Below are 25,980 nucleotides of genomic sequence, written 5' to 3' on the forward strand. Positions count from 1 at the left end.
GCGGGTTGCGTTGGAGCAATGGAGACCTTAGATTCGGAGTCGCAGCCGTCTGTTATCCTGTAGAGATCTAGTTAGCAAGGGCAGTAGGTTAGATCCTCGGATCCGCTGCACGGTTCAGCATCGCGTCACGTCGCGTCGCGTCGCGTCCCTCGAATTAACTTCGTCCCTCTTTTTAACCAAATAATTGCTTGGTACAACCAAGGAACTTTGTTTCCTTCTATCGTCCGAATTTTAGTTTCAGCATGACCAGACTTGAGCTTCGACGTTAATTTTAAGTCCCTATTGTATGTGTCTCCCAATATTGCCAAATAATTATTGAACAAGTAGCTTCTCTCGACTCGTTCTCTGGTTCCTAGCTTCGATCACCGCTGTTTCATCGATCGAAACATGTGATCGGCCGTTCAGTTTGTCCGAAAGATCTGATCGTCTGCCCATGATGGATCGATTTCTAGAAATAGAAATCAATCTACCAAGGGCAGTGCCGATTTAATCCGAAGATCTGCTGTACGGTTCAGCATCGCGTCGCGTATCCCACGATATAGCTTCACCCCTTTTTGAACAAGATAATTACTTGGTACAACTAAACTAGAAGATCGAAGGAACATTGCTTCCTTCTATCTCTCTAGTTTAGTAATCTAGCTAAGCTTAGCTAAAAGGGAGATCGATGGAACTTTGATTCCATCTATCTCTCTTTGGGTCTCCAGTCGCAGCAACCTCCACGTGGTGAGACCTGGTAATCGGTGTTATCCACGATAAAAAGGCTTTTCTATCGTGGATAACACCGAGCTAATGGCTGCGAATTTAGAATTGTTTCTTGATATAATAAACGAACATAGATTCATAGTTAGGCAAGCTATTTTTATTTCAAAGCAAATTCTTTTGAAAATTCTTTCAACTCTCTTTGTTAGCTGTGCACATTTCGTTGGTTGCACTTTCGTTTGTTTATTAATAAAGGTGGTCCCATTAATACTCTTTATCCCGATCGCGGACAGTTAAACGGGCACTACTCTACCTAATTCACTGTATATCTATATTATATCAAGATGCATGTACACCCAAGTTTGCGGTGGGAATAGTTCGTTATTTTCAACGCTAGATGACACTCATTTTTCGACCTCACACCCCCTGGTGCTAAAACGCCCAAGTTTGTCGTGGAATAGATCGTTACCATCAACATTAAATGACCCTTATTTATCGATCTCAAGCCCTTCATTGAAATATATTCACTATTGTAGGTGTATGATCGTTCATAAAGTCAATTCCAAATTTTCAAGACGGTATGACAGTCATACGGGCCGCGATAGTTTATCAGATGTAAGATCTACTCGTATACCTCAATTGTGAATGCATTTCCTGTGCATACTCCACCGATAAACGATGCAATTTTCCATCTGACGTTAAATTCGACCACCTGTCAGGTAACTCTTGCTCGTTGCTTAGCCAGAAGATTCCTGGTTTATCTAAACTCGCAAGATTCTAATTTTGCCATCGATCCTTTGTAAACTCACGATAGTATTTACGACACGCGTTCGCAGCTTGTCTTGGCGATAAATTTTAGCGAGGGATTTTATGAAACGATCGAGCATTGTCGCCGATCGACCGAAGCGGAACGTGAGCATAAAACCGGTTTACCAATGACCTAATAGTTACGCAAGATTCTGAACTTTGCTATTTACCTCGCTACTCAAAAAATACTCTCCTCTGTTACGCGTCCAGCGTGCAATTACTTGCAACATGAAATTAATTTTACGATCAATGTTTCATGCGAGATAATATGTAACTTGTCGAGCACTTCCTTGAAATTAATTTCTAACTTGCCTGTGACATAACGGTGACTTGTAAATTAATTTTATTGACAAAGTCGATCACCCAATACTCTCGTTACGCGAATTGTTGCAGAAAAAGCAATAGGTATAACCAATAAGCATTTGATCTTTCGACCCGTTTGTCTCGTTAATATAACCACGTTCCTGTTTTATTTTTATTAGCCTGCAGATCAGAGTGGCATGTTTATTTACATATCACCTGTCTGCTAGCATAGTTAGCTGTCTTCGCTCTATTCGCGAAGAAATGTATTTATATCTTCTGATTCAGCATTTCGTTCTCTACTGAAGCAAATTCGGAAATATCATGGGATGTGTTTCGAATATACGGTTACCTGATGTCTTTTCAGAGATAATCTTTCCGTCCTGTTTCGTTCTTTTCGTTTTAAGTCGAATACGAACAAGGATCCCGGTGAAATATTTGCATAACAACGTTTCTAAATATAATAGAAACGCGAGTTCAACGTAATCCGGACACCCGAGCATTTCAAATGCTAAACAAACGTGTACACGCTTCTAAAATGTCCCGATATCTAATTACTCTCCACTCGAAGAATCTAAATATACTGTGTCCAAAACGAGCTTCCATTCAACCGGTATAATTTCGGTTCACCGCTTCGAAGTGGCCTGGTCCCGTAAGTACTCGGACACGGAAACTCGTCGCAGGGCTGAACGATGCTTAAATATTAGGCTACGTTGCTAGCTGTTTGCAGAGAGGGTCTTTTAACCGGACTCGATGACTAATTTATCTCTGTAAGGATATTTGGGCTAGCACGCAAGTCGCTTTTGAGCCCTTAGTCGGCAGTTAGCTTTCGCGAAGACTTGCGCGGGTCACACGTGGCCTCACAGAGTCAGACAGAATCGCCGCACGAAAGACAAAGGGGACAGTCAGGGTATAAAACCCCTAACAATCATGTAGAACGCATTTTCTTAGTTCCCTCCGTCCATTAATTCCTTACATCTCGTAAAGGAACAGTAAATGTCGCGAAAAGATGAATAATATTTAGATGCTACTACCTGTTTGTTCTTCATTTGCGACATTCGAATATCAGGAAAAACAATTCTGTAGAATCTATTGAATATTCGTCAGGATAGCTTCGTAAATAAGGATAAGACAATTCCCATTATTAAAATTTAATGGATAAACACCGTTTCGAAAGATCGAATGCAGGGAATGCAAAATTCAGAGAATGCATGAATCTTTTATCTGGAAAGTAGCAGGAGACCTCAAGAAACATTTCCGCCATTACGCAAAACTGCAAGGCTGGTCTAGATACGAAAAACAAACACTTGTTTGTAGCAGAACTCGCTAATGCATTCGGACAGTTCCAGGCTGCAATCGTAGACAACGAATTCGAGTGAAATGAAATTCTTTCCCCAGCTGAAACGACATAAATAACACTCCATGTTACGATCTTGATCTTAGATAAAGTTCAGGGACGATCTTGCATAAAACGATTATGTCGTACATATCCGAGGAATCTCGATCCGAAATAGCAACATCGGAGAAGAAGAATGTTCCCCGCGGTCCGATTGAAAACGACGGGCCTTTTCGACAGGTTTACCAGTTCTCTTTTTATAGCTCGAGTCTAATAATAGGCGGGGCGGGTGTGTAGATCGTTTTGCCCGGTTCGCGTTTCGAATCGTGTGATCCGCTCGTCAGGGAACGCGTTTACCAACGGAGAGAAAGCTGTAAACGAAGCGGCAAGTAGCTGGCACATGCGCGCAGTGAATAGGACGGTATCGAGCCAGGCCTGGTGGCTTGCCCGTCAACAGACGGTGCCGCACCGTCAGTTTCTTCCGCCGCGCCTGAAAGGCGTTCAGTGTCGCACCGAGGAAACCGCGCGCGCTCCTCGCAGAAACGTTCGTTCGGCTTTTTTTTTTTCTTTATTTTCCCCCCTCGAAGCGTACGCGCGTGGACCGCAGCGTGCGAGCCCGCTGACAGAGGAACCAAGTGGAAGAATGTGATCGGGGGACTGGTGCACGTCTGCCGCCGTCGTTCACCCGGCGATCTCGCACACCGTGAGTACAAGACACCTTGCACGAATTACGCCGTTCAAGTGCGTGCGTGCGTGCGTGCGTTGTACGCGTCCGTGTCCGTCCATGGTCGCTGGACGTCACGAGTACGCGTTGCGTGTCTCTCGAACACCGACAACCTTGACGATCCGTTTACCGCGGTTCGAACGACCATCGAACGACCAGCGTCTCGTGCACCTTGTTCGTTTTCGCCTTCCGTTTGTCTTTCCCGCTCATGCGTGATGGGCATCGTGCATCCCGCGTGCACGCACGCCATCCACCCTCGATAAACCGTGACGCGTCACGCGAATGCGTGATCGACGTCGCGAGGCACCGATCGCGCGATCGACGGACCTTCCAGACACCGGGTAAGAAAGTGGGAGGGCGATACGATGGTGATCCACACGACCCTGACTGAGAGCCTCCCGAGGGATTTTCGAGGTCAAGGGGATCCGGAGCGTGGCCGAGTAATAGCGGGACAAACACACGTCTCCCCCGTGAAACGTCGCGGTCGATCCCTCGATATTAACTTGTCATCAGCCATCAACCACTTTATCTCCGGTTCTCTCGCGTCTCTGCCCTTTACCACCCCCCTCTTCCCTGACTTCTGACCTTCTCGTCGGAGGGGACCCCCGGCTCTAACGACCGGAGAAACAAGGCGCCTCCGGTGTTATGCTCGTTAGTTCCGCGGTGACGTGGTTTCCATTCTTCGAGAAACTCGTCGCGACCGATCCGCGAACTTTAAGTCCCGCTTTACGGCTACTCGTGTCAAAGTTCACCGGAGACTTTCTACTGTTGTTACGCGCTAAAGAGTTGAGGGGAGACGTTTAAAAAGCGTAACGAGTAACGAGATAACAGCTTTGACAGTGCGCTTAAATAAAGTATAGCTGATTCGTAGAAACGATTTCCGTCGATATTCCTAATGAAATTCGAACGACTCGAGGACATCGATGAGTCACAGATACTAGCACGACCCGTTGGGAAGCTAATGCTTCCGAGAAAGTAGCAAAAAACCTTTGTCCTGCCATCTAATTTATAGTAAAACAACGATTGAATATAACGCAATACTCGATGAATTGTTTTAGAATTGGCTGCGTTGCTCGAAGAGAATGCCCCTGGAAAGAATTCAGATTCACCGATCAAAATATTTGAGGAAGGCTGTTCAGTGTTGACCAATATTTAGCATCGTATAAATTAATGACTAATAGCACTCGTATCGCGGGAACGCAATTTATGGGCAACGAGTACTCTGTTTACATCGTGTCCTTCGCTCGGGGCATTCCTCATAGTTTCTGGCAGTGGAGAACCAAAACAGAATTTACCAACTATTTATTCTTGCGTATTTCTCAACTCTAAAGGATTTTCCGTTTTGTATGGACGCTATTTTAGTACTATAGAAACACATCAATATGTCATTCGATTAAAAATAACACTGTTCTCTGGAGCGTCGCTGTAATCAGGCCTTTTTATAGCCGAATCGTCGTTTAATCTATTTTTAATCGAATGACTCAAATGTATACGTCCTTGACGGGAACTAATAAAAATTTATGTTGTTAGCTTCGACCAGTCTAGCAATGTGATCTCATGGTGTGTGTTTTACATGATCCTCTGGTGTTTTAGATTACGATAAGTCTACTTATTAAAGCTGTTACGCAACGCTTACTATAAATAGATCATATGGAAATACCTGAGTATAGTTTTTTCAGGCATCGTCAATCATTCTGTCTAGTTGAGAGTCAACGTTTCTTTATTATATTTTTAGAAACGATAGCGTATTATATTAAATATAAAACGTGCGGATAGCAAAACTATAAACTGCGATAGAAACAGAAACCCAAATAAAAATCACAGTCGGTCTCGTAAAACGACGATGTAACTGGATGTAACGGAACATGTGGTTGATGTCTGGCGTAACATCGGTTTATGTGTTCTCGTTGAAATTTGGATCACGCGACCGACGAAGAATCCAGAGCGCCGCGCAGACAAATTGTAAAAAATTCATTACGACCAACTAGAACAGCGTTTCTGAAACGGTAGTCTGCCGTCCCCCAGGGGTCTGCAAACGTGTCGGAGGGATTCCGCGAGGGGGAGGAAACAAGACCCGTACCATCTAATGAAATTTTTTCAAAATACTGCTCGTAATATTGTACCGAGTCCGGAGCAATTGAAACATCGTTCACGAGTTTTATTAACATTGTTCTGCGCGGCGAGCCTGACAAATGACAAAACTAAACACGCAATAATTATGCAGAGAGCTATACTTGGTTAGAAACTACGAGGAAACGCGAGTATAACGTCCAAGAAAGGTAGGAAGGTCGCTAAACGTGGCTGAGCGTAATCGCGAACGCAGTCGAGTTTGCTGATACCGAAATTATACTTTCTGGCGCAACACGAGAATTTATGATTACCGTAAACGAGTTGAACAAAGTCGAGCTAGAAAAATATTAAATCTATACGCTTGTAGAAGCTTCCACGAAGAAGTTGACGCTCTCTGACAGACGGAGTCGTTTAGATCGCGTGTCGGAGGAACGATAAATTCTCGATCGCGTAACAGTGATTGTTGTAAAAATCGCAAGAGCCTCTCTCGTGCGTTGCTTCGAACGTGGCTGGCTCCGTTGTTCTTAAAGCGACCGCGAAGCGTATTAAGCGATCGAGCGGTCAATGTCGCGGCTTAACTCGTCCTTCGAAGCCCGCGCCGGAAGTTATGTAATTATCGATCCGTGAGCGGTAATTGAACCACGGTCAGCCGTCGATTAATCTGTCGGTCGAAGAAATTCCCGGTGGCTCGTAGCGCGTTCCCGTGTGTGTGCGCGTGGTGGCCTCAGGATCCAAGCAACGCCCCGCTATTCATCGACTGTGCAAATATTTTTTCACGACGCTCCGCTTATTATGTGTATCAGAGTGTAAATGTTTGCGGTGTATTTACGAGCGTGTGTGCGCAAAGTCTAATGGCTACTTCGCAGGCGATGCTGGCCATATTTTAAAAAAAAACGGCACAGAAAAGGAAACGACGTAGCCGGTGTGGCTACCCTAAAGAGGTAAAACGCATAAAATGCACCGTAAATGTTTGCGCGCGTGCGGCCGGCCGCTTTTATCGGCTACTTCGCTTTTCCATTCGCGTCCGTCGGCCTTCTATTGAACGTCAATTTCATTCACTCTCGCGCCTAGCCACGATTAGGGCGTTACGTAATATCGCACGGACTCGTAATGCACACAAGTCGGGATGGTTCGCGGCGAAACGAGGTTGCGCCGCACGGTGAATTACTCACTTAAGGCTTTCACGCGGCTCCGCGCAATCGACACACGGATATTATAATGTCACGACGGCATTCGCGCCATCCGCGGCAATATCGGCCTCCGAAAGGTCGGTCTCGACCCGCGCCACTTCGGGAAAGACGATATTCGATAACTTTAATTAGATCCGCCGTCCTATTTAAAAGCCAAGAGTTTTCACCGCAATCGCGGTTGCCCTGGGATAATTGAATTCTTGAATTCCATTAGAGATTCTCGAAAATCAATACACTCTGTCCACTTTGGCGCGCTAGAACATCGGGATCCACTCAATTAGGCTTTCACAGATCAATCAAAATTGACAGAAATCAACTTGCAAACTACTTCGAGCATCTTCGAACTCGTATATTCTAATTTAGAATAATATTAGGAGGATCAGGTGCCCGATCGAACGATCAACGTGTTCCTTACGAGCGTGTAATGCGAAAGAAAATTTATTGTCGTGAGTTACGTATGGATCGTAGATACTATCGATCGACTCTAATAACGTGTCATTGAGTTCGTAGGCGTGTACGTGTATGAGAGTGTGCCTTATTTTATGGCGCTTGGAAATATTAAAATCGAGTCCATTGTTTGGACACCACGTCGAGGGGCTATCGAGCTCACTTTCGAACAGCTTGCAAGACTTCGTTAACTTTGAGAAATTATTCGAGGTAGATGCTCAACGTTGGCCAGATTGTCGAGGACTTAATTTACTGCCTTAATTTTTTGACTGGCTTATACATTTAACGGTTATTAAAAAATCTAGAATGAGAATAGGAAATATAAGAGTTAAGGTCTCTTTTGTGGATAATAAATACTATCGAATTCGCTGTTATTCCGTATTCCCAACAATCTATTAAAGTTCCAAGTCGAAAGTTTTATTAATTTTTGTAGCAACGCTTCGACTAGCTGGAAGAATGTGTTTCCAGGGGAAAAGGAAAATGGCTCCGAAGTTTTCTATCTCCCCTCTTAGCCGTAATACACCGCCTGCTCCAAACTCTCGAAACTTTATCAATACTTCGAATTTCTTGCGTATTTATAGCAACTTTCTTTCGAAAGTAAAATCGATATTTTAGGAAAGAATTTGTTCCTCCGGCAGCGTTCAAAGTTTTGAACTTAAAAATTACGTACGCCATATAAATCTCGCTGTAATTATATTTGTAAAACTTGATACGTTGAGCGGTAGCTCGGTAGGAAAATTGATTTGCATAAAATTGATATGCGACGACTAGTCTGTGCTCGGGGAACCCTTGGCTACAATGTTATGACTCGTCTATAAGCCTAGAAACTTTTAAGAATGGAGGGATCAAAGTTCGAGAAGTTCTGCTTGGTCGATGCTTGTTAGTAATTTCTTCAACAAGTAAAGTCGCTGAGTGGCAGCATAGGTTGCGTGCTAACTTTTCCACGCGAGTTCAAGTCCCGCTGGGACGAATACGCTTTTCCTTTCGACGCGCTGTCAAAACATACGTGTATCAAAAATATCCATAGAAACAGGCTTTCAATTTCGCATTCATCGTGTACCTACGGACAGAATCAACGAGTTGGCGAAATTTTATTCGCGAACAACGATTCTAGAGCGATTTGTAAATTATCTAATAAACCTGTCCCCATGTAGGAGACGCGAGGTTCGTGGAAATAGCGTCCGAGATGTTTTGCGAGCAGTCAGCGAGGTGATTATCAATAGCGACAGGCTGTGTTACGACATATTCTGCGTTCTTCCGCTTTCACGATCGAAATACTTGCTCCACGCTTGCCCATCAAGTATCCACGGAGTTCGCGTGTTAGCGCGGTCTTGAGAAAATCGTCGGGTGCCAGGCGCCAGAAATGTTTTCATCGTGCCAGGGAAGAGTCGCTGTACACACCCCCGCATTATCTTCGCGACGTTTCCCCGTTTACGAGTACGAAAACTTCCGTGGAGGCTATGCGCGGGCAGGTTGCACGACACGAACCGAATCGACGTTTACGAACGATACCGCTATTTCAAGCGAGAGAACCGATGCGTCTGGAATAACGTTTTGCAAACATCGGTTCCGCCAGCGGCGAATTAGCGGGTTAGGCATCGAGCCAGTCGCCGACAGACGGATCCTCGAATCTCGCGGAGGTGTTAGCATCGAATAATACGGAAATATCGAAGCCACCGACGTCCACCAATTTAACGCGATCAATACCCGTTCCATTGGAAGCGACAGGGAGCTTTATTTCGCCGTCGATCCGGTTGACGTTTTCTTGAAAGAACGCGCGTGAACGCTCTCGACCCCTCCTGTCGTTGATTTATAGGTGGATACAACGCTTTTATTCTGATTGGGAGCCAGAACCGGGGGGACGTTTCCCGAAAAGTGCGGAAACACTAGAGATCCTAAAAATATCTACGCGTCTTGGAGCTGTTTCGTTGGATAACGCTTGACCTTATTCCGCCGGTTCCTTCGCGTTTCCTTTCCCTCCTCCCCCGACGACTGTATTCTTCCGTTATCATTGTTGCTCGTTCGCTGAAACGCGTGCACCGAATACGTGCAAACGTTAAAAAATATCGCCAGCAGCCGATGGCCCCGACGCTCCCATTCGTTTCGGTGCGGGAACAATGGGTCGGTAGAACAATGAGCAAAGTCGCGGCTGTTCTTCGAACGTTCAAAGCGACGCGAAAACGTTTTGGCGCATCTAATATTCGTACGCTACCGTAGACGTCATTCGTTTACTTTTGCAAAACTCTACTTCCTACTGCGTCAGTCGAGATAAAGTCTCGATAACTCGCGGGATATCCGTGGCACGATAGCAGCCGTCGATCGGTACCCGACCTTTCTCGCCCGCGAACGATAAATCCGGTTACAGAATAATGGTCAATCTTGGCCGCGCGATAAGCGTTTAATTAAACGCGCTTCATTAGCCGCTAGTTCGCCGCGAAACTTGCGACGTCGACGTTCGCGTTTCACGACCAGCCTCGAATTCACCGTCTATCGACGATCGTTTCGTAATCTCGGGATCAAGTGTGACTAAGTGTTTTCAATTAAGGTGTTACGTCACCCCAGTTTTTGTTGTCTTCGATAATTTAATTAATAGTCAACGTATCAGTAAACTCCTAACGTTCACCGGATAAACAAGGTAGGCTGTCTCGTAGTGACTAATATAAATGCATTAACTTTTTGTTAATATCCTTGCCCCGTGTTGTTTGAAAGAAGTTCGTAATCGTCTGCTTCCGCGAGATTGCAGACCTAGTTTTATCTGTGTTTACACGTGGATTTTAAAAGAGTTTTCACTTTGAAAGTGGTTGTATCGAGTGGTTGTCGAGTTATGTTTATCCAGGTCAAGATATATGGTATCGAGAAGAACGCGATTTAAGCTTGACATTTTTCGAGAATATACATAATTCTATAAAGTACCTCCAGTCGACCGTTCCTACGCCGTACATTTACTCGTTCGCAGTCACAACAAGGTTTGTGTATTTTGTCCATCGATTTTTTACGTCCGCGTGCGTCAGGCGGACGCTCCTTACTAGAGTATATTGTAATCATGTTTGTAGAATACACAGAATTCAAATATACGCAAGGCAAATATCCTCGAACAATGGAGTTTCTCTCTTTCGATCGAGGAACGACGAACGACGAACAACCGGTGTTCTTTATGGTCCCACATTTTTCTCGAAACGTATATCCACGTTACTTTGTCCCAGTCAGCACCCGCTATCGGTCTATTATTAATAACATCGATAAAGTTTCATCCCCCGAAGCTTTCCCCCGGAACTCCCAAATATTGGCCATTTCTCGATCCGCGAGAATCTCAACCGGAAATCGAGTAATGCAGCCCGCGTCGCGAGATTCGGTAGATTGAAAATGAGATGAGATTCGGGGATCTCTGCGCGGCCGGAAGCGCGGGAAACGATGTTTGACAGACGCGTGAAATATCCATCGAAGATTGGTCGTTTCAATTTGCGTGCCGGTTTGCTATACATAGTCGCGGAGACCTTGACTCTCGCGGGGTTGTAAGAAAACCGCGTTATAAACTTTATTCGATCTTTCCTGCCGTAGGTGCAGCGGGGACCTAAAATGTGCAAGCCAGCCAGGAAGAAACGCTCTTAACGTCGTAAGTGGCCTTCACTGTTCTTCGCTTCACTTTGTTCCCTCTACCGTAAGTTAACGTCGTTCGCTCCCGCGATTTCCCCTGCCTGAAAAGGAGCCGAAATTGTACAGAAAAATTTTTCCCGAGTTTTACGCTTCGCGTGGCTCGATGGCGGGGTAAACGAATCGCGGGGGCGGGAGCACGGATCTAAACTCTTTCACTGGCAGAAATACACGGCGGAGGACGTCGACGGCTATCAGGATTTTTAAACAGCAGATATCCGTGCCTGTATGCAATTTATGAGAAGAGTTCTCTCCGCTCCGTTCCGGATGAATCACGATTAAAATCCCAACGAGCGCTTCCCCGATGTTGATTTATGCAAACAGCCATCGCCATTGTATACCAATTAATAAAGCCGATTATCGTCGAGTATTTTTGTCCGAGCAGCTAAGAATCGCCATCCATTCTTTGCAAAACTTCGCGATAGCATCGCGGGTAGTTCAGTTCGCTTACATTGTATCTTTACAAATGTAAATTCGTTTTTTTTTTACGTCATCGGCTTCTTTTACGGTCCATTTCCGCGGCGTAATACGCGAGTCGTTATTCCAACTTCCTGTTCTGCACACGTTGCTTTTCCATATTTTTTTTATTTTTCTCTCCGTATCGGTTAATTCCACACGCACGAAATTGGAATTAAATTGGCAATTACGAAACGCAGAAAATTGTAGCTTCGTCCACGCGAACTTCGGTTGAAAAATCCGACCTCTGTCGCAATCAGTCTTGAAGTAACCTACTTTTGCAAACGTTAAGCTTACAGTTCAATTTCACAGTAATAAACTCTCGTTCCAACCGCCAAACCGTCCGAGTCATTCCCAACTAATATCGCGAGTCTTAATTTATGGTTCGAGAGAAAAATCCAACGAGGAAAACCAATTCAAAAGATATGCAGAAAGTTTTCGCTGAATTTGCATGAGCGATCGTGGTGTATGTGTTTGTTCTATAGTTACCGCCGGAATCCTGCATAAAGTCCAAAGTACATGTAAACAGAGTCGAAAAATGTGAGCATACGCGATTCGAAAATTCAAAGAATTCGACTTCGTACACATGGCGTACAAGGACTTGACCGATTCTGATATAAAAATTAATCCGATACCCGGTGCAAAATTCCGTGTTCAAATATTTATGTTTATCTAAAAATCCCTCGGTAAAATTGAGGATTTCGAATTCATTCGCTTGTATGCAGCCTTATGTTGCAACCTAGGCACGTTCGTGTTTCACAGTCAGGAGCAAATTCTATATTTCTGTTTATGTATTGAACTTTATCCACGAGTAATGTTTGTTCCGAGTCAGAAATATTAAACTTGCTCTCCTCTCCAGAATCTATTATCTTTATGAATATAACTTTCCACAAAGATAACAGCGAGTAGACGACAGACGAAAACTTATAAATTGCAAAATAGCATCGAAAGAGGTATTACGAAATAAAATAATGGAAATATGGACTCTCGTAGAAATAATTAAACAACTCGCAGAGAGCATAAAACTTGAACTCGGACGTATAATCAATGCGAAACGCGGTGCAACTAAGTATATATACCAACGTAGAATAATACAACAATACTTTATGCGTTCGAGTGCTTTTACGGTCTTCGTAAAAAACTTGTTTACGTTCAATGTTCTGCGTATTCTTCATAGGTGTTCCGCGTCCCAGAATTCGTCGGATTTTATCCTCGATGAATTATTAATTATTAACTACGATCGACATTTAGATTGATCGACATCGGCTGTTTCATTTCCGATTAGTCGGGAGCGTAATCAAACAGGTATCGAAACCGATGTAATTGACAGATATCGACAAGATAATCACGCGTCCGAGTAAATCCGAAATCGTTTGAAGACGTACCTTGGAACGTCTCGATCAAGGATATCAATTTCAAACAGAAATGTATCAACGGTATCGAGACACGTGTCGTAACGATAAACAGTATTTCTCGTCGCTAATCAACCGGACAACGATGCAAGGCGCTTCCGGTGCCGTGAAATAACGCGTAAAAGCCGCGCTCTATTTCCATGGAGAGAAGTTCAGGATTTATTTCTCGGCGCAGGGGGGCGTGTGCCGTGCTCTAGCGTCGTTCTATTTTCACCTAGTCGTCTCTGTCTATGGTTCGTCCTACTTTGTAGCCAGGGAATAAAGGTCAATCGGTGCAACGATGCCAGCAAATCCTTTGCGCTTCGATACAGTATCGACCCGTCGAAAGAACCAAAAGCGTGTCGCGATCGCGGACGATACAATTTTAGCCGAATAATATTTAAGCGATAAAAATAAACTTTCGACCGTTCGACGGGAAGAGGAGTAATTTCTGTTCGACGGTTGGAAATTTCGTCCGACCCTGCCCCAAAACCGTCCAATTCGAGTGACCTTTAACGGACCGTCGCATCCCGACAGCCCTGGGAATTTAAATCCGTTTGTTATCGTTATACGCCGAAGCGACGGTCAATCTCAGTTTCGTTCGACCGAAAAGGAAAGAAAGCTCGAGTTCGAGATCACTCGAGCTCGAGAGGTCGATCCGGAGCTGCAGCGACCTGACTGAAGAATAACTTGAGAGGTCTGTGTGTAGTTTGGACGCGAAAAGAACTTCTTCGTTTTCACATTTCTTTAATTTCTTTCACACTATCGCTAAACGGTGTTCAAAAAACTTTGGAAATTGTTTGGGAGATTTAGCAACGTTTATAGGACTTTGAATTCTCTGCATTCGTGTTTCCCCCGAAATAAAATGTTTCGATCCGGTCGGCACGATATCTCAGGATATTTTGACTCTATCATCCGAACTAAAATAAACTCGATATCTGTAAACGTTTCTTTTATCGCCGCGAAGAAGCACGACTTAGCGAAGAAATCGAACTTTTGCTCTAACGTGCTGTAAGTTTTTCGATTCCCAAGCTTCCTCGTATCTTGCGTTTTGATAACTACTTTTCTGCATAATGACTCCCAGTACGAATTGAAGCACGTTTGAAAATTCTTTGGCAATAATTGAGACTGATTAAAACTCAAGGTGCAGGCGCCGTAGATAAGACTGTAACTTTGAGCAGAAAAATTGAAACGATTATGAATATTCACGAGGTTAAGACGATTCGAAGTAGAAGCGTAGTTATGTAGTACAGGAATTTGGGTTAAACCCTTTCGAGTGCGGTAATGTACTTCGCTCGATTCTCTCGAGATAAAAGCAAATATCTTTGCAAGTTATTTAAATGCTTCGAACAACGTAACCTAATTGCCTTGTAACAATATTGATAGCGGTATCGAACAACGGAGGTGAATAGAAAGTAACACCGAGGTCGCAGTTTACGCGAATAGGTGGCAGTGATAGGCGATTATAGCAGAGATATATTAGTACTATGGCGAGTAGAAAATATTTTTAATTCTATATTAACCTCGATGTCACAGTTGAACGTAAAACACACGGCTGAATATTAACGAATCGGACGTGTGCGTCATTCACGCGATGGAATCTGAAAAGGAAAGGCATCACGCGAGGCAAGAAAGTCTTGGAACGATGACATTACCGTTTGAGACACAGCCTGTCGGACGTGACAGTACATTGGGTTAAGAAACGCTGTTAACTCGATCCCCGAAGAGGCCATCCGACGATCGAGGTTGTGAAAATAGTGTTAAAGTCCTCCGTGAACTGTGCCACCGAAGCCAACAATAACAAAATTGATTGATGCTCGCCTAGATTCCGTCGAACAGGTCGTTGAACGGACGCGAAGATTTATCGTTCGATCGGCAAACATGAATTTCTTTACGGACGAGGCTCCCGCGCTTAGAAAGCCAATTAACGTGGAGCGTCTCGCGCACGGGGCGAAGATCGAAGCTCTCCGCTTAACGAGATCAACGCCTAATTGGATTCTAATGCCGGTGAAAGACGTCGTAAGCACCTATGCGGCTCATTCTGCCCCAGGTTAATACGCAATTCTTGTTGGTAAAATACAATTAACGGGCGATTTACACCAGGAACGTTAAAAAAGATTCATCGGGCTCTCTTCCTCGGTCGAAACGAGAAAGATAATGTTTAAATTCTATTTTAAAATACCGTCGCTATATTAAATCACATTTTTTCATTCTGGTAGCGAGCGATAACCAATCTCATATACTTTAATTATTTGTTTTCTCGATCTGTTTCCTATCTGTGAAATGCCGCCAATCGTGTTTACAGTAAAAACATGTTTGCTTCAACAGCGAATGCATCGTCGCTTGGAATGCCTAGAGTACTCGTTCCGAGTTAAACAAAAATTCGGGCGATATAATTCAAGGTCAATAAATAAACCTATAAAAAATTTATGTCCGTATACCTTGTGCTTTTCGTTAAAAAAATTTCGAAATATCGAAAGTCGAAACTTTATTTCGTTTAGTGAGCCGCGATATCGATGGGAAATCCCGTGCAATCGATACTTCTGCTTTGATTAAAAAATCTTCTGTATTTCAGAATCGAACAACTGTTTCGTGCTCCATATTCTGATCCCGATTGTTTACATTGTTTCGCATTCCTTTACTTCGATTTACTTTGCGCATTCTTCTCGGTGAAACGGTTCCTTTTTCTCGTGCCACGTTGTCTGTTCGAAATGTAATATCACAGTCCAGAATACTTCAGCAAGACGATTGCGAGGAATAGAAAAATAAACGCGTAGAATTCTATTCGCATAGACAGCGATAACTTGCGCCAACAGTTACTTTTAATCGCGGATTTGCAATGCACGACACTAAAGTTACAATAAAAGCTCGGAATTTCTTAAGAAAAATATACCATTAGAAAATGGCGTTTCTTCAGAAATTTGCTATAATCGGGAGGACTTATCTCGAAAGAGGCCAGATAATCCATAGAGCTCCTCGGTTAGCTGAACGATCCTCTCGATGGGAATCTCTCCTTAAAAGACGGTCCCGCGAACGTGTTTTTATCCAATTCGGTTAACGCGTCGGTGGTCGTTCCAAATAAAAGAACTTCAAACGGTAACCGCGACGATCGTTTGGTATTCACCATCGCGCTCGCCAACTTTCGTAATCTCGACGAACGACGCTGGAATCGGTAATGAGGCGACGCGATAAGAACGCAGCCGCGCAACTATTCCCCCGAAACTGCTGCAATTAATAATTTAAACGAATCTCGTTCGGGACTTTTAAGTGGCCAGTACAGTCGGACAGATCCAACTTCAACTACCATGTAAAAATTTATGAGCAGCCTAATTTGGACGCGGTAGACTAATTTTCAGGTTGCACGCGCAACCGAGATTTCATTCGTATCCACCGTTCGGAGCAATTAACCGTGTCACGGACGCGCTGTCTTTTAAAACGCCATTATTTTTGGCATATTCTATCAGCGTTTGTTTTGTCTCGCGATAGAAGCTCGGTTTTGCGTGGTTTGATCTCAAACGTGGCGACTTTAAAATACCTTGTGGCGTTTGGAAATTGTTTTTTAAATGTTGGGACTCTCGTTAGGAATCGGACGAGAACCGACGTGCGTGCTGATCGACGCGGACAAATCGGCGCCAGGAAGATGACGAAAAGGTTCGAGTTCAATTGGCAGATCGAGGTACCGGTAGCGCTCCGTCATGGATGCACTTTCGATCGGTGGGCAGAGGAGAAGGACAACACGGAACTCGAGCCGAGTTGCATGTTCAAGGTCGACGAATATGCCTTCTTCATCTACTGGCAGAGCGAGGGAAAGGTGAAACGAGAATTTCCTTTGATGTCCGGCTCATCCTCCTACTAGAGAAACCTGTCCGCTTTCGATCTTAATCTGCTTCTGTAGATCGTTTGAAAAGTTCGTGATCTCCTATCCAAAATGCGTTGAAGTTGCAATTTAAATGCTCGAGATAGTACATTTTCAGTTTACAACGCTCCTCGTAGAAAATACGAGGCTCCATAAATTTCGAGATATAACTTATGCACACCTTGCGCAACGAATATCCATCATTTTGTCATTTTATTCCATCGAAGTGACCGTGGCGCAGATGCTAGAAATGGGGGTTGGTGTGTTCGAGGTCTCTTTTCCTTCCTTTTCTGCCATTACGATAGCAACGTGCATGATGCACGGCGATAATGGTAGCTGTAATCCCGCTTTTTACTCTTTCCAAGGAAGCAGCTCGGTTGACTTTACGAAATATTTCCGGGGGAACGTAAATTAATTTCGTAGTCTACCAAATTGCCGCAGTTACAAACGAATCCTATTTAACAAGACAGAAAAGGAGATTCAAACACGCGACCTCAAGCATGAAACTCCCGCTTATATCGTTCACGCCACGGCGACTTCGATGAAAAAGCGACGAAGATTGATATCCTTACTACACGTTGCATACTATGCATACATGCAACTTGCATCGCATATACATTCAAACTTATCAAGTTATGATATTCGTTGCTCTGCATATATTACCCGGAACGTGAAATTTACCATCCAGCAAAGGTAGATTAAAATCGGAGGCGGACAGGTGAGGTTCCTCCCTCGTTATCGCGTCGACTATGGTTTATCCCCAACCATTTTTCAAATTACAGCGTAACAAATGGAAGCATAAATATTTTACAGTGTTCCTAATACCACTGACGCGATTAAAAAATTGCAAATATCAAGATTCGTTTATTCTAAGCGTTTCGAAGTCGAGGCAGAGTTGGGCAAAATGTGTATCGCTGAATCTAGCTGATTACGACGAATTGTTATCGTGGCTCGTCGATCAATTACAAATGCAATCGAGGGTTGATTGATTATTGGCCAACGCTGCGTCGTAGACGAAGGTGCGAGCAAACTGTTTTAGCGTCGATGTAATTTGTTGCGCAGGAGGGAGACGTGATAGAGCTGTGTCAAGTGAGCGACATACGCGCCGGTGGATTGCCCAAGGTAAGAAAACCCTTGTTCTCGAGCAGTTTGAACCCCGGAGGTTTGCTTTCGTTTGAAATATTCAGCGGAGAGCTCAGCGAGAGTCCGACGGAGACGAATGTACTCGAGCGGAACTCGTCGGTACACGGAAATGTTTTGTCGTTTGTTCGCGACGTTAACGAATTCATTCGTGCCCCTCGTATCTCCATTCATAGCCAAGCATTTCGACGTTTCATCCTCTCTGAAAACTACTTTGCATCGAAGCGAATTTAATCGACGGCATATCGTATAATTTTTCCACGGCGTGTTTCAATCGAATCTAATTAAATCCGACTATCGCATCGTTCTGTAATGTTACGTAGGATCCGAAGTTGTACGATAAGCTCTTGACAAAGCACGGTGAGCAATTGGAGGAGAAAAGTTTGACCATCTGCTCCGGCGTAGATTACACCAATATCAATTACCAACATGTCGTTTGTCCGGATCCAGCGACGGCCAAGGTAAGTTGGATCGATAGAGCCTTCCGCTCCTCGCTGTTTGATCGTCCGTCTGGAAAATTAGCGAACAAAATCTCGAGAGTAATAGGATGCTCCTTAAGGGATTATTCTGGTCCAGATGGTCATCTTCGTGGAAATCCCTACGAATTAAGGAGCTATTGAACGCGAATAATTGTTTCTGCTAATTGAGCGTTCCAAGTTCTCGGCGTCTTTTCAACATCGGTCGCAGAGAGAACGAAGGAAAGACTGGGAACGAGCCTCTGCAAAATTTATGGCTACTAAACTTTTAATTCTCTCTAATCTGTTCCAATCTCGTCGTTTCATTCTGCCCCACTTCCCACGATATTATATTTTTGTCTTACTTTTGCGTTAGATTTTAAGTTCTGTTTCTCAGTATCGCGGACAAAGTGGGATAAACAAATAGAGAAATATGGTATTACGGGGAATTGCTCTTTTAGACCCTCTGGACCGCGATACTCCGTTAATTGGAATATCGTTTTGCCCCGACGTTGGCGCAATTAGAACGCTCGCATGCGAATCGAACGTAGAAATATTTTCCGATCCGCTGGTTAGGAAATTATTAAGGTAATCAATAAGCCCACGTGTTTGCTGTGTCCTGTGACAGGTATGGCTGGATGGCGTACGATCGATTACGCACAACGTGAAAGCCAACAACGTTTGCCCGCTTACGTGCTTGAAGAAACAGTGAGTTTACTAATGCAATTACACAGCGCGCACCCACGCCGCGGTAATGTTTACGCCGTGAAATAATTGGCCAGAAACGTTCTCGAAGGCCTATCGTACGCAATATGGACGTCACGTTGTTGGACGTGACGTTCCATCGTGGATTCTCTCCGCAGTCTGACGAAACTCGCGAAGCCTTTTACACCCGCGATTGTTGACTGAATTCTTCCCCGCCGTTTAGACGCCGTCGATATCCTTTTTTCTCCGGTCGATCGAATGAAATTATTAAATATAAAACACTTTCTATCGCGTTAGGGTGTGTCACGACGCCAGAAGAGTGGCAACCCTTTGATATATCGGTCACTGGTGTTGATCTTTCTCTCTCGCCACGCGCGAACGGGTCTCTGCACCGAACATCTAGAATTCGGATCCGGATCTTTCCGTTCGACGCCCGATTGTCCCGATTTCACGAGAAAAAACGCGGCCCCGTAACGTTTCGTCGCGCAAATAGGAAAGTTATCCCTGGAGCATCTTTTTGTCGTTGAAAAATATGCAGTTTTTTTGTCGTGTTCCAGTTGGATGAGGCTCAGAATGCTGGTCGATCCGATTGGAAAAGTTCCGGTGAAAGTGGTCGCGAGGACTTTCGCGTCCGGGAAAACGGAAAAGCTCGTCTATCAGTGCCTCGCCGATTTAGGCCTACCTAGCGGAAAGGTACAAAGAAAGAACCACGTATCGTTTCGACGCGAACGATCCCGTAGACTGAAAAAAAAAACGATCGAAATTTCTAGAACGACGTGATCGAGCCGGACGATTTCACCTTCGACACCTTCTACGCGCTCTACCACAAGATCTGCCCGAGGAACGACATAGAGGAACTGTTTCAATCCATGTGAGTACGGGAAACGTAACTTTTTCCCGGTTCGATATCGATTCCACGATAAACCCCGTAGAAACGTGTACCGTTTTTGTTTGCTTTCGGTCGTTGCAGCACCCAGGGTAAAGCCGACACGATCAATATGGATCAATTGGTTACGTTTCTGAACGAGAAACAACGCGATCCGACTTTGAACGAGATCCTCTATCCCCTGTACGACGAGAAGAGAGCGATGGAAATCATAAAGGATTACGAGCAAAACGAGACCGCACGAAATCAAAGTAAGACTTCCCTTCTCTGTGTTTCTTAACGGTTTCGAGGGAGCTTCGCCAACATCGAGTAGAAAATAATTGAAGAAATATATACGTCGTACGGTCGCGAGCGTTGCAATAAAGTATCGACAACGGAATTGGTTTAGGGGCTGCCGGATATAAATAAAATTTTCTAGCGGCGGTCGTAGCAAGTTCGCTATGGTTACGACTTCGATCCTTATCTTTTAATGCTCCACGCTCCTATAAAATAAGCTGAATCTGGATCCAATTGTTTGTATCTCGATGTCAAGAATTTTCTCGTTCGTATAAAATTATCGATGCCGGAAGCAAATCTGTTTGATCGCCGATAGAAGGGTAACGATGCTTCGAAAGATTCCGGCTCGTATCCGGCACAATTGAATGGAAAATATCTGGAGAACGTTCTCTTCGAATATTTTGTACTTGTTGATTGAAATCGCCTGGCTCCGCGGCTCTCCCCATTGAATATCTGCTATCGACCCGCCTAAGTGTTCGAACTAGTTTGTATCTGCGAAACGGCATCCTTTCAGAAGCAATCACGTCCTTTCAGAAACGATGACGAAGGACGGTTTCATAAGGTACCTGATCTCCGACGAGAACGCGCCGGTTTTCCTGGACAGGCTGGACGTTTACATGGACATGGACCAGCCTCTGGCGCATTATTACATCAACTCGAGTCACAACACGTATTTGAGCGGTCGTCAATTCGGGGGGAAAAGCAGCGTCGAAATGTATAGACAGGTGTTGCTCGCTGGTTGTAGGTAAGGGCAACGAAATGACGGTCGAACAGGCGTGAATTTCATTCGACTCGCGTCTCGGAGTACCGTTCTGGCCGGAGATAAATCAACGTTGTTCGAAACTTTCGTCGTTAATGACGGTTTAACGTTTAAGGTGCATCGAATTGGACTGTTGGGACGGGAAAGGCGAGGACGAGGAGCCGATAATCACGCACGGGAAAGCCATGTGCACGGACATTCTCTTCAAAGACGTGATCTACGCAGTGAGAGACACTGCTTTCGTTACTTCCGAGTTCCCCGTTATACTCAGCTTCGAGAACCACTGCGGCAAAAAGCAGCAATACAAGCTGGCGAAGTATTGCGACGAAATTTTGGGTGACCTGCTGCTGAAAGAACCTCTCAAAGAGTATCCCGTGAGTTTCGTCGGTATTCAGAATTATTACGCGCGATATAAAACGGCTTAATGTTTTGGCGAGTCTCCGTAAACATTGCCTGATAACGGACAAAGCCCCTACGTCAATCGGAATCTAGATTCTCATCGATAAACAAGGCAAAAGTACTCCGAGCCTATTGTTATCGAAGCTTATCTTTATTGAGCACTCGATACACTATATACAGGGTGTGTCGGCTCGGGTAGCACGATCGGGCATATTCAGATTTACGATGAAAAAATAAATCGAAATATTTCCATAACTTTTTAACGAAGACTCGACCAACAAATCAGTATTCTTCATTTTCGTCTTATTTTGGCCTCTAGAATCTCCCATTAAAATTTTTCCCAGGGGTGGCCGAACACCCTGTATACTTCTATTCATATATTAAAGATTAGATTACGCGTGTTCTAAAAACGAGGTTGACAGTTGCGGGCAGATATCGATTAGGTAACACCGAGCATTAACGAAATGTTCGATGTTTCGATAAAATAGCTGGAACCCGGGGTGCCTCTGCCGCCGCCCAGCGCTCTCAAGCGTAAAATCCTGATCAAGAACAAACGTTTGAAGCCGGAGGTCGAGAAGCATGAATTGGAGCTGTTTAGACAAGGTCAGTTCGTAATCGAGGACGAGGTCAAAGAAGACGCCAGCGCGCTGCCAGTGGTGGCATCGGTCGTTGAACAGCAATCGGTAAAGGTAACCCTCGATATATGCGCCAGCATGGAATCCCTTAGATCCATCTCTCGCGATCGACGAGGCGGAACGGTTCACCATAGCCGATCGTGTCGTTTTCAGGAGGAAGTTTCGACCGCGGAATCGGTCGCGTCGTCGACGACCGGTACGCAACCGCCATCTGTCTCCAGCGCCGGTCTTGGCGACAGTTTGGAATTGGCAGTGGTTCAACCGTACACCGGAAGCACGACGAACGTGCACCCGTTGCTATCGTCCATGGTTAACTATGCTCAACCCATCAAGTTCGTGGGCTTCGATATCGCCGAACGTAAGAGCACAGATAAATCCTTTAGGTTCAATCCTTTTTACGATGCCCCTTCGACGACCCTCGCGAGGGAAAAGACGGGAAGGCAATGTACTCCTTTGTCTGTTCGTACAGAGAAAAATATTCATCACAACATGTCTTCCTTCGCGGAGAACACCGGCCTGAACTACCTGAAGACGCAAGCCATCGAGTTCGTCAATTACAACAAGCGACAAATGAGTCGAATTTACCCGAAAGGCACGCGGGCCGACTCGTCGAATTATATGCCACAAGTAATTTTCTACGACGTTGTAGATCGCGACCAAACGATCTTTTCACGCGTCTAACGATCGATCGTTGGGTAAACAGGTCTTCTGGAACGCTGGCTGCCAAATGGTGTCGCTGAATTTCCAAACCGCGGACCTGCCTATGCAACTGAACCAAGGGAAGTTCGAGTACAACGGCTCGTCGGGCTACCTTCTGAAGCCGGACTTCATGAGACGAGCCGACAGGAGCTTCGATCCTTTCGCGGAGAGTCCCGTGGACGGCGTGATCGCCACCCAGTGCAGCGTCAAGGTATTCCTTCGCGTCTCAATCCCCGTCGAGGGTCGCGTTAACCTTCGTTCTGGATGGCAGGTGATAGCTGGACAGTTCTTGTCCGACAAGAAAGTCGGGACGTACGTGGAGGTGGAGATGTACGGTCTACCCACGGACACCATTCGCAAAGAGTTTCGAACCAGAGTCGTCCCGGCGAACGGCCTGAATCCCGTTTACAATGAAGAACCCTTCCTGTTTCGAAAAGTGGTCCTGCCGGACCTGGCTGCGTTAAGGTTCGCCGTTTACGACGAGTCCAACGGGAAACTTTTAGGCCAGAGAATAGTCCCTCTCGACGGTCTACAGTCAGGGTACAGGCACATATCTCTGAGAACGGAGGCGAATTTCCCCATGTCTCTGCCTATGCTCTTCTGCAACATCGAGATCAAGATCTACGTGCCGGACGGCTACGAAGGTTAGCCAGTTTCTGGAAAGAAACGACAGTCGCGTGATTAAGGGTAGGCTGAGAATATTTTGACTGAAATTTCAGGACTTATGGACGCTCTTACGGCACCGCGGGCCTACAAGAAACCGGAGAACATGTCGCAGAATAAAATGCGCGGCCTCGGGATCGAGGAGAACGACAACAGGGGCAGCGACTCCGCTCCTTCTCATCATCGCGAGCCACCCAAACCCAGGGGTAAATATTAAGTACCAAACGTTAGGGGCAACGAATAGCGTTGTGCTTGTATTCCTGTTGAAATTGGAATTTATCAACAGAGGAGATGAAGTTCGACCCGATTACGGTGGAGGTGTTGCGACAAGAGAAGGGTTACCAGAAAGTGCTGAGAAAGCAGCAGAAGGACTTGGAGTCGTTGAAGAAGAGACAGCAAAAAGAGAAACTAACCGTCCAGAAGCAACACTGCGTTGCGATAGAGAAGATTATCAAAGGGAAAAAGTACGTAACAGTTCGCTTGCTTCGCTTTCGTGGCATAGTGATCGTGCCTTCGATAAAGAGGCGAGCGTCTGTTTCTTGTTTCGACAGCAAAGCGGAGCTCTCGAGGGACCCGACCGTTCGCAGAGCAGTTTCCGACCAGACCGTACAGTGGTCCCGTCTGGCCGACAGGCAGCGTCGCGAGGAACGCGACCTGGTTCGTTCCCACCTGGAGGAGCGACGGAACACCTTGTGCAAGCTGTGCGTGACCGCTCAGGTGTCGCAGCAGAAGCAGCTCGGGGCGCGTCACGAGCGCGAGATCAAGGAAATGAACGCGAGACAGGCGAGGCTCTCGGTGGAGAGCATGAGGGAGGTGATGAACGACAAAACGTTGAAGACCAGGGGCATCAAGGAGGGCAGACTCAGGGAGAAGCAACAGAACAACACGAAGAAGTTTATGGAGGAGAGGAAGATCGCGCAGATCATACAGAACAGGGAGAAGGAGAAGCTGAAAGTAATACACGAGAAGCAACTGGAGGAATTGCAGAAGGACATGAACGCGGTACGAAACAATCTGTTCTTTTTAAAAAAGTAATTTAATCGAGCGGGGAAATTATTCTTACAGATCATGGACATGTACAAAAACGAGGAGATGGAGTACGAACTGGGCCCTAAGACCGAATTTTACGTGTGATGGCCGTCGCGGTGCGTCGTATTCGTACCTCTGCGTCCGGGACGGTTACAGGGGAACTGAGGTGCTGCGTTCAGAGAATCCGCTATAAACGTTAATTACAATTGGAATTGGGAACAAGCCTCGTTAGCTGTCGTTCTCCGATCCGCCGACGTTTTCGCCCTAGCGCGATCACGTCAGCGTCGCGAGAACCGGAAGCAACAAAACAAACTCCGCGTTAATCGTAATTCTAGTTCATTCTCCTGGATATTTTTTTATAAAAAAGAAAGCATCTTGTAACTCTCCATACTCTCCGTCGTCGCACGAGCAAGTACCTAGACTAAATAAGGGAGTCAATAAAAACTAAAGTGATCTAGTCAAGTTCTTATATTAATGATAAGTATATATTTATTATACGCGCTGGTACGTTCGGTTGAAGCGTGCGCGCTGCAATTGCGTCTCAACGGTGTCCAGAGATCATTTATTCGTTTTCAGAATCGCATTCTGCATGAAATGGTGCACAGCCATATTTTTCTCTAGGTTCTCTAGAGAACAGACCTTTTTATTTCAAGTAATGAGCTAATTTTATTAAAACAATAAGATATTTCAACCTGGTACCATTTGAATCCGCTTTCAACGAGCTCGCGAAAGTCGAGGGACAGTTTTTCTGTGTTCTCCAGTTTGAGAAACGATTGCATGTGCAGGCTGTAGCCGTTCGTACCGCGTACACGAGAAGCGGATCGCGCGGAGTCAGCGTGCCGCGTGATTCGTCGATTTAAATATTTTTCGATTGTTAACGCTATTATCGAATTCTATCGTACCGCGTGCGTGAGCGAGAGAGCGACTGTGCGAGCACGTGTGTTTCATTGCCTAACGCCGAAAGGGATTTGCCGTCAACGTGACGATTCCTTCGCTATAATTGTACTCCGAACAATGCTTGTTACGGTCCGGAAGCAGTCGATAGATGACGCGTGCACGGCCATAGCCGTGCATGTGTTGCCGGACGCGATTAGAGTATTAGTGTCCCGCGATCTTCAGTCACGATCGAGCAGGTACTCGTTTCGGGAATCCTTTTTTTCCCTCCTCGGAAGAGTACACTCGCACGAATGGTCCAAAGTCGTAACGTCGCGAGCCAAAATAGCATTGTACATAAAACCGAACTAAAGGAGAGCCTAGCATAATAATTACCACGTCGTTGTTTTCATTCTAATAATGTTATTTACACAAATGATTATATTAACCTATATTATATATATATTGGATATAAAGGAGTAAGGAGAAATAAAGAGATTGCTAGCCCAAGTCGTCGTCGTCGTGTCTCAAAC

At 45.2% G+C, this 25,980-nt stretch overlaps 1 protein-coding gene across 6 annotated transcripts; it reads left to right on the plus strand.

Annotated features, from left to right (window-relative positions):
• Positions 1-3,618: 3,618 nt before the first annotated feature.
• Positions 3,619-25,948, plus strand: LOC122396691 (1-phosphatidylinositol 4,5-bisphosphate phosphodiesterase-like). Of its 6 annotated transcripts, XM_043395303.1 has the most exons (20): positions 3,619-3,845; positions 11,132-11,186; positions 16,654-16,882; positions 17,990-18,049; positions 18,391-18,528; positions 19,151-19,230; positions 19,785-19,920; positions 19,998-20,098; positions 20,198-20,364; positions 20,924-21,134; positions 21,265-21,523; positions 22,037-22,237; positions 22,337-22,541; positions 22,653-22,810; positions 22,887-23,093; positions 23,154-23,526; positions 23,602-23,751; positions 23,832-24,009; positions 24,097-24,547; positions 24,611-25,948. In XM_043395303.1, the coding sequence occupies exons 3-20, from the start codon at positions 16,712-16,714 to the stop codon at positions 24,677-24,679; spliced, it is 3,315 nt and encodes a 1,104-aa protein (XP_043251238.1). In that variant the 5' UTR covers positions 3,619-3,845; positions 11,132-11,186; positions 16,654-16,711; the 3' UTR covers positions 24,680-25,948. The 6 variants fall into 6 exon arrangements, with proteins under 6 accessions (XP_043251238.1, XP_043251233.1, XP_043251236.1 ...); XM_043395298.1 differs by having other exon boundaries at positions 22,337-22,810; XM_043395301.1 differs by having other exon boundaries at positions 23,832-24,547.
• The last annotated feature ends 32 nt before the right edge of the window (positions 25,949-25,980 follow it).

Source organism: Colletes gigas, unplaced genomic scaffold, assembly GCF_013123115.1.
Source record: "Colletes gigas isolate AHSC1104 unplaced genomic scaffold, ASM1312311v1 Colletes_gigas_Sc00008, whole genome shotgun sequence".
Lineage (NCBI taxonomy): Eukaryota > Metazoa > Arthropoda > Insecta > Hymenoptera > Colletidae > Colletes > Colletes gigas.